Source organism: Dreissena polymorpha, chromosome 6 (assembly GCF_020536995.1).
Source record: "Dreissena polymorpha isolate Duluth1 chromosome 6, UMN_Dpol_1.0, whole genome shotgun sequence".
Classification (NCBI taxonomy): domain Eukaryota; kingdom Metazoa; phylum Mollusca; class Bivalvia; order Myida; family Dreissenidae; genus Dreissena; species Dreissena polymorpha.
In genome coordinates, this window is record NC_068360.1 from 34019135 (window position 1) to 34028454 (window position 9320).

At 32.8% G+C, this 9320-nt stretch overlaps 1 protein-coding gene across 1 annotated transcript; it reads right to left on the reverse strand.

The window, feature by feature from the left end:
- Positions 1–2496: 2496 nt before the first annotated feature.
- LOC127836437 (uncharacterized) lies at positions 2497–8950 on the reverse strand. Its single transcript, XM_052363076.1, has 2 exons — positions 8855–8950; positions 2497–3827 (listed from the first exon to the last, which is right to left on the reverse strand). The coding sequence occupies exons 1-2, from the start codon at positions 8899–8901 to the stop codon at positions 2663–2665; spliced, it is 1212 nt and encodes a 403-aa protein (XP_052219036.1). The 5' UTR covers positions 8902–8950; the 3' UTR covers positions 2497–2662.
- Positions 8951–9320: the final 370 nt, after the last annotated feature.

The window sequence follows — 9320 nt, forward strand, 5'->3', positions numbered from 1 at the left end:
TGTGACCGTTTATAATGAAGTCTAAATGATGTTATTGTTATTATGTATGGCGTGTTTTTTTAATGAAACGGACCAGTGAGTTTTTTTATAAATATTTTTTTCTTTGCGATGTACAATTATTTTTTGTTTACCAGTCCAGTATGTTTTTGTTTCAATAAGTACACCAATGCAAAAAACAGTTGCCAATATATAACCAGTTGACATGTCCAACTGTGCAGTGGAATTAGGTTGTTAAGGTATAATTCACAAACAGTACAATTCTATTTAGCAACCAGATTACTGTAGCATTAGGTTAAATGACCAAATCGTCTTAAAATTAACATACTTTAATGGAAAATATCAAGAAACTATTGGCACGCAATATTAGACGCCCAATCAAACCATTTTATAAATAAAAATCAAAACTCGCGTTTTAATGGTTTTTAGTTTTCATTAATTAATTGCATTTATTTTGATTTCCTTGCACCACCAGTGAAAGTGTTATTGATTAAGCGACCATTACAAATTATATAGACAAACTTATAGTATGTGTGCTTGAATTCTTCCGGCCATTAGGTACATTGATTTATGCATATTTAAGGCAAATGGTTATTTACAGTGGTTTGCGTTACTCTTCCTTGTCTTCTTAGTGGTTTATTTGAAACGTTGATGAATAACATAATGTATTTATTTTTTTAAATACAAATATTTTTTTTTCAAATCTAAACGTTGATTTATATAATTTGTTATAAACTTATAAATCTCACCATTGCTCGTTGTGGAAGTTCACAATGACCAACACGATCGAATCATCGGTTCTGAGTTGTAACTTTGTTGGTCTATCTCCTTCCGACCATTGAGTAATTAAATGGTCATTGAACTGAGTACGTTTTAATTCCCTTTTATTATTGTTGAATTTGAGTTGCAATACAGTTTTATTTACACTGGATGAGCGCTATAAAACCGGTTGAAAAACCCAATGCTTTGCATTGACAGTTCCAAGGCGGTGAGCCCTGCTTTATTCCTCTATGTGTGTATGTTGTTTCGTAATGTGCTGTTTTGTACTGTTTTGGCAATCGGTCACTTGCCTTAAATAAAGGACCAGCTATTTGTATAATGAGAATGCAATACTGCTCCAGCAGCTGGAGTTTCACTTCTTTATACTGAGATAAACAAAATGGCATGTAGGTTTCGAATTATCACGAATATCATAACTTCAGGTTGAAAAATTACCATTCGCGTTTAATCTATAGCAATAAGACACTTTAAACATCCATAACGCTTTAATTATTTCCTTTAGATGAGCACTTAGATACTGTCGCATATTATGGTTTGTCCGATTCAATACGACAATACGAATTAGAAATTCTTAACCAGCCTGAGGTAGTTAACCTTATATTAACACGGCACAAGATGTGTCTCTGTTTTAACGCTGTTGAATGTATTGATGAATAACGTATTTTTCCACAAAATTGGTCAATCATCGCGCATTGTATACATTTAATGAACGTATTGCTTGTTCACCCTATTGTGTGTGTTATTTGGATAATACTTATTTATCGAAATTAGACGCTTTGACGATTAAATACACAACCAAATTTTAAAGTGTGAAAACACAAATGACATTTTGGCATGTGAGGTTTATTTGTATTTTAAAAAAGTGCATTAGAGTCCATTATTCAAAGAACAAACACATACAACATAGTATTTTGTCAATTTTATAGCCAACTAAAACGAAAAGTGAAACATACATGTCTCTGAAATAATAATTTTGATCTGCGTCAATGCCTTTGAACGTAATTTTTACCTACTTTTGCTTAGAGTTTACTCTAAAAATAGGAAACAAATTAGTTAGAAACGCGAGAAAAAATCATGGTATTGTAAAATCATTTATATTAGTAAGCATAAGATTTTGTGGTATTTCATCAAACGACTTCTCGTTGATACGACAATATTGGATTTCTGCTAGTGAAAAACTAAAAGGAACACAATTACTTCGGTCATTGTACGGTATGTTTGTGTTTAAATCGTCAACCGGTCAACAGGCAAAACAAACGAAAATTAATATCACATGAACAATAATGATTTTACAGCATGCCGACATGATAATGGTATTTTTACTTGGATCGTCTTTGGCATGGCGATATCTTGTGGTACAAATTATATTTAAAAGAGGTGATCACCTTTTACACCGAGAAAAGATAATGGCGGCATGTTGAAATCAATGCCTTTGATAATTAAACATGCTGATAAACACTAACTCCCGAATATAAGACTAATGCATACTATGTTCAAATAGTTGTGGCTATAGTTAATGTATATTTTGTTTGGTATAGAACTTGAAAGCTTAAAACAATTACCCTAGTTCCTTTACATATATTAAGTTTAATTTATAATAAAGGCACTTTCTAATTAAACAAATATTTACCAGAATGCTTATCGGAACATATATTATTGTAAAGTGATAACTTTATATAACTTAATATAATAACCTATTACATACATAACATTGTTATGACCAAATTTGAACGTTGCATTATATAAACATGTTACTTAACATTGTATTGTATGTTTAATGAACATTTTGTTATAGTCGGTGATTATCATAAGCGTATGTCTGTTCCTCCAATTGTGATGCTTTGTTTCATTTAATGAAGCCTGAATTCAATCTGTCGAAGTAACTTTAGTCTTCTTTGTGGTCGTCTGAGCTGTTGGAGTTTTCTTGCGTACGTTTGACGAAGCCATTGGATATCCTGTCGAATCGGCGCTTGTTCATATCGGTTTCGTATTCATCGCCCTCGATATTAGAATTGTCGTTCTTCTTAACAAACCCGTTTGTTAAACGGTCTAAATACCGTTTGTTTGCCATGGTAAGACCGCTTATATCAGCCGTATCTTCAAGCAAGTCCTCTTTCTTGACGAAACCGCTGGTTAACCTGTCAAAGCCACGTTTATCATCAACACGGGGAGCTGCATCAGTTCCTGTCAGTATGTCATTGCGTTTGATAAACCCCATATTCAATCTGTCGAAGTACCTTTTCTCATCGATTACATCGCCGTTATCAAAGGTTTCGTCGTCTTTTTTGACAAATCCGGAATTGAGTCTGTCGAACGGTCGTTTAACAAAGCCATAGTTTAACCTGTCAAAACCACGCTTTTCATCATCTGCATTTATCTGAACTGGTTCATCAATTTCGCTATCAGAAGGACGTTTAACAAATCCTGATGTTAGTCTATCGAACGGGCGCTTCACAAATCCAGAGCTTAATCGGTCGAACGGACGTTTCACAAAACCGGAGTTTAGTCTGTCGAATGGGCGTTTTACAAACCCAGCATTCAGTCTGTCAAAACCTCGCTTGTTGTCGCTATCCTTGCCTTGTACTTGACTTGTTGTGTTTCTATCAGAATCCTCATCTACATCACTGTTTGGATGTTCAATGAGTTTAGTTTTATCTTCATTCTTATGAATGTTAAGGTGTTGCTTGGGTATACTATTAACATCAGACGGCGCATTGTCCTGGGCTGTTGAGCGTTTCTTGCGAATAAATCCAGAAGAAAGTCTGTCAAAATAACGTTTACTGTATTGAGGCGAATTCTCAAGTGCTGTCTTGTCAAGTAGATCTCCCAACAGCCTGTCGTTTATGTCATTATCAAACAATTCCCAATTGGAGTCCGTGGTCTCATCGTTGTCTCGCTTTATGAAACCCATGGACAGTCTATCAAAGCCCGAAGGCCCTCGTCTCTTATACTCGAACGGTGTCCTGCTTGTTTGGGATTTGCGAACGGATGCATAATTGTCAGGTTGATATCGTGGGAAAAAGAACGGATGATAACTAACAACGCCCGCTCTGAAAAAGACACAATTTACAGTGATAAATAATCTAAACAAAATGTCAAACATACATCAAGACCACGCCAACAACTTGTACCAATAGTATAACTGCTACCTATGATAACAATACTGTTCTGATATAATGGTAATAAATGAGTGTTAATAATAATTTCTATTATACTTATTGTTAAGGAAACCAATATACCTATGCTGTTCGAGTTATTCGAGTATATGGCATTTACAACACAAGTTTAATTATAACGTGAAACTTATATATCGTTCGTGTGTTCTTAAGTATTAAAAGATTGAGATATGCATATAGCTACAGGAATGATTGTTATAAATAATAATAATAAACAATTGTGTTCGCTAACACATATTATGATGTTATCCGGTATACGGTATAATCTACTTCGTAAATTCATAGTAAAAAGTCGTGAAAAATCTATCACTGACTTTATAAAATGTGGATGTTGGTTGTTTTAATAAATAACACGAGCTTAAACAAATAATGTTCGTGTGCCAGATAATTTTAAAATTAAATAAAAATTACTTCATACGTGTTTTCCTTGTGTTTTTGCGGTCAAAGATTTTGTTTTTAAATACTGTAGTTATATGAACGAATATAAAATATTGCCTTATTTATCATATTGCGAAGTTTGATGATGAAAACAACACACTCTTTGTGCGCGACGTTGCAAAATGAATACACTAGAAGTTTGCTTAATATTCTTATATGTGCATTTCAGGCCTTAATTTGTATTATAACAAACATTTTGGTATGTGGGCGAGAACATATACAGTACACTATTAAATCTCTTATATTGAGTTGATTGAACTTGTCTATCTAAAAAATAGTGCATATCAACTTCGGCCAATTATCAGTTTATTGAACAACGAGTCAGTCTTACAATCGGACCGTATATGAAGGATGGGGTCTTATAACATTTGCAGGCTGAATTGAAGGTCACTATTATAATGCGATAACTATTATGTGGTATGTACCATTTCTTATAGTTTACCGTACATTTTATCACGTTCATTGGATGCCAAAATTGTATGCACATTTTGTCCACGTGGTAACTTATTATTTTATGTATGGACGTTTATAATGTTTGATGAAATACCAATAAACAATTAGTTTGTTGTTAAGAACTGTTTATTGTATTGTCTTAATGATTTCGTATGCAGAACCAATGTTAATAGAACAATTGAACCAGACGAGGAAATATAAATGCGCATTTAGGTTCAATTTGCTGCGAATACCCAGTAATCGTTATCATAGAAACTTTTTACCTAATGCTTGTATCATTAGACAATATCGGAAGGGACTTTTGGGCCACAAATATAACAAATCTTGGGTTTTCGTACAGGTTTGGATATGTCTTGATTAATCAAGAGATAGGCGATAACACCTAATTTATTAATATATACAAACAACTTTTTATTTACTGTCATACAAAACATTGTTATGACTCAATACAAAATTCAAGTCGCTTTTATCATTATTAAATCTTCAAAACGCATCTAGATCCCGAGCGATATCTATCCCTCAGTGTCCAAATCAAATTTGAAATTGCTTTTGCACAAGTTTGCAGTGGAAACCATAAACACAAGGTTGAACTTAAAAGACATTTGAATTGACCATTTGAATCACGATAATGAACATATTGTTCAAATGATGATATCAAAATAATTGATTGCGAATCAACGCTTGTTTCATTGTGATACATATCGTATTATGGGCCGGTGGCATTGATTTACTAAATAATCTGTTCTGCTCTGTTCTGTTTTTTTTCTATAAAAAGACCTTGACGCAACTGCGTTATTGATATGCTTGTAAATATGTAGTTATCTTTGCAAATCAATACTTCAATTATGTTCCAATATGCTCACGTTTCGTATAAAATACAGATTATCTATACTTTTTCATACACAAAAATGTCTAAAAACGTATATCACTTGTATCATCGATTTTGTATATTTGAGTGGCCAAACAATAATACAGTAATATGAAACAGAAGACGAATATGTGGGAAAATTTAAATAAAACAACAGCATGTTTTTGTATTGAGCACATATTATAATGTACATCTTATTTTTTTTGCATTAGGTTAGCGTCATATTTCAAAATGAAATTTAAATCGATTCTGTTTATTCCATTATTCATGTCTTCCACAATGACATACTATCTCTGAAAACAGTTAATTAATAATTTATGTTTTAAATGCCTTCATTACAAGTTGCCGGCTGTAAGCTGGTTACACATTGTTAAATAGCAAGTGCGTAACAAGTATTAATTGTACTTACGGATTAAACTTCGCATTATACAAGTGATGAATCCGTTTTTTATTTGTTGGCAAACTTTTAAATTGTCGATTTTATAATCAAAATAATTGCAGTAGAGTTATTCAAGCGATCAATTACCAAAATTTCAAGTGGAGTGAGTTGTTACGGTTTCATCCCTTGCGATAAATGGAATGGCGAGTCAGTTCTGACGTACGATGCCTATTTACTAAAGATGTTATTAACGCTTATTTCCAAACATTTAGTTTAAACCTATTTATTTAAGCTCGATTGCATCGAAAGCCTAAGGCTTATATAAAAGCTGTCGATTCCGTTTCCTGGGAATAGAACCAGGACTTGGTGTATTTGGGGGAGATCTAAAGAACGCTCCCACAGTAGGGATCGAACCCGTGACCTCTCGGTCGCAAGACGGACTCCATATCCATTACACCACGGCGACCTTCCTAATATTTAGTCAAGGCGTTTGTATAAAGGCCAATCCGGTATCGCTCGATTTAACGAGCCACGCAAACCATATATATGTTTTATGTTCGTACAATTAAGTAACTTTCTCGTAATAGGCGACAGAAAACTACAAATACAACAATTCAAATACTAGATGGTCGTTATTTGAAAGAGCCAAGTATTTGAAGATATTGAACTGTATACAGATCATGTACCAATTACAGATTGTTACTTAGCAATTATGTTGTTGGACCTTTGCGCTATATAAGCCTTATTTTTAAGAACAAAGACGCTTTCATCTTATTAGATGACATATAAATTACAAGTTCTAAGACGTCAAGAAAAACAAAGTACTTAATTTCACATTTACTTATTTGGATCGATTCTTTCAAACGATTCTTTCAAACGACAATTATGTCGTGTTCAAACTAGGCTAAACTAGACTGTCCAAATTGGCTTTTGAGAGGTTATTAAATTTAGAGACTTGTGAATTGTCTGTTTGTGATAATTATTTGAATCACACAACACACAATTGTGTCCAAAGTTCAAATTTATAGTTTAATTCTTTTAAGTTCATTCTGTGCGTTATCAACTATGTTTATTAGTATACAGAGGCCGTACTTAGGCAGCTTGTGCAGCATGAAACATGGTGATTCCAGAGTTGTTATTGTTCATGAACTATTGTATTTTTAAACAAATGGACACATACTGATTTATGATATTGAACAATAAAAGCAAAGCGAGTCAGTCATGTTCCGACGTGTTTGTGTTAAAGGACCTTTACATAGATTTTGGCATGTATTGAAGTTTGCCATTACATGCTTATATCGATTCATGTAAGCATTGGATCTGAAAATCTCCAGTAAAAAAACCAATAATCAAATTAAAGAAAGAAAATAAAGTAACCCTCAACTGGGCTTGAACCACGACCACTGGAGTCTTGTAGTAAAACCTTAACGCTATGACCACTCGGCCATCCGTGCTCATACAATAAGTGATGTCTTTTATACTTTATATAAGAAATCCACTTATTATCCGACAATACAACGACAACAACAGAACCCTCCAAATTTTTTAATCGTTTCGCGTTTCAACGCTTTATACTTTCCAGTTTTTTTAATCGACCAAATATGCATAAAATGGATATTTTAGAGCATAGTAAATGTTCTGTATTAGTGTTTCCTTACAAATATCATAACTACAAAGAAAATTGGCAAATCTGAAACATTTTTTTTTAATTTTATCAATTTACCAAAACGTGAAAAGGCGCCTTTAAATCATGGATCAGTCAACCCTCAAAATCAACGAAAATGAATGTCTTACGAATAATACTGATTTTACAGTGTGCATATCAACGAATGTAACTAATGTTTATTGGAATAATCACAGCCATGATATTGTCTTTATGTAAATGTCTTTGTACAATAACAACAACACATTTAAACAAAGCTTATTTAGTTATGTTAATTTATTCACCGATACAACTAAATATTACAATAAAAGTTAAATCGATGTTTGAGCATTTGTTTATCTAATCATTAGCCATGTACTGTATAATGTTGCGTTTGTGCTGTTTATTGTTTATTTATATTTAAAATATAAGAATAAATTATATATGTGTGTATTTAAACAGCAAATGCATACGACATAATGTTCACTGGACATGCTTCATAAGACCATGTTTAGGTCTTGTCATCAACAATTTTCAATCCCGATTGTTTTATATTTATATTTTAAATAGTGCACACATGATCAAAATAGTATTATAATGATATTTTCAGCATTATTAAAACCTATTCTTAAATTCTAGCTTCTAACTTGATTTAACGTCACCTTTATACTTATGTAAAGCAGGTTACACATTTTCATTTCAGAAAATATTATCCTTTAAATGAACGCAGTGTATATGAATGTGTGCATCATTTGACCTTATGGAAAGAGGCAAGAATTTGGAGTTGTTTGTCGAACCCATATATCAGCAAGTGATGTTTATATTTTTAGAAAAGCACAAATACATGTTAATTCTAAATAAGTCATGATTTAAATTTATGTTTGTGTATTTTCTGGAATTATATTTAGTGTTTGCCATGGATATACGCAATTTAAATACTGTGTCTATTAGAGTTATTAAAACGTGACACATATATTTTATAATTGCATAGACATATATTATAGTAACCCTTATAAAATGTGCACAATTTTGGATATTTAATATATAAATGCGTCAATGTATTTTAAAATATTCATAAATATAAATGAAATATAAAATATTAAAATCAGTTATTAACTTACATGCAGGAAACAAAAGATGCAAAGCGGAGTATTATCCTAAAAGTCATGACGAATAAAACACTGCAACGCGTTCTTCCAAAATAATCGCTGCTTCTCCGATCGCAACGAAAATCACACAGGAGTAGTTGTAAAACTGACGTCACATCTTCACATAGAACTATTGGTGTCACTGCACGAGCCAATGGAAAGTGACAACGAGGAATATAGGCGCGCTATTGTAGATTGGCAAGTTGGTGCCGGCACCAATAATGTCTCTTTCATACCGTTATTGTTTGGACACTATCGCGGAGTCAAATAGGAAATTCCGCAGAGATAATTCAATCAAGCTATCAAGTAAAGCGGTTGGCAATGAAAGTAGTCTTTTTGATTTACACGTCTGAAGAGGTACGGGAAGGCTACTTAACGCTAATTCAATATTTATCACAATAACCAATTCAGCTGAGCCAAATATAGTGTTTTCATGAAA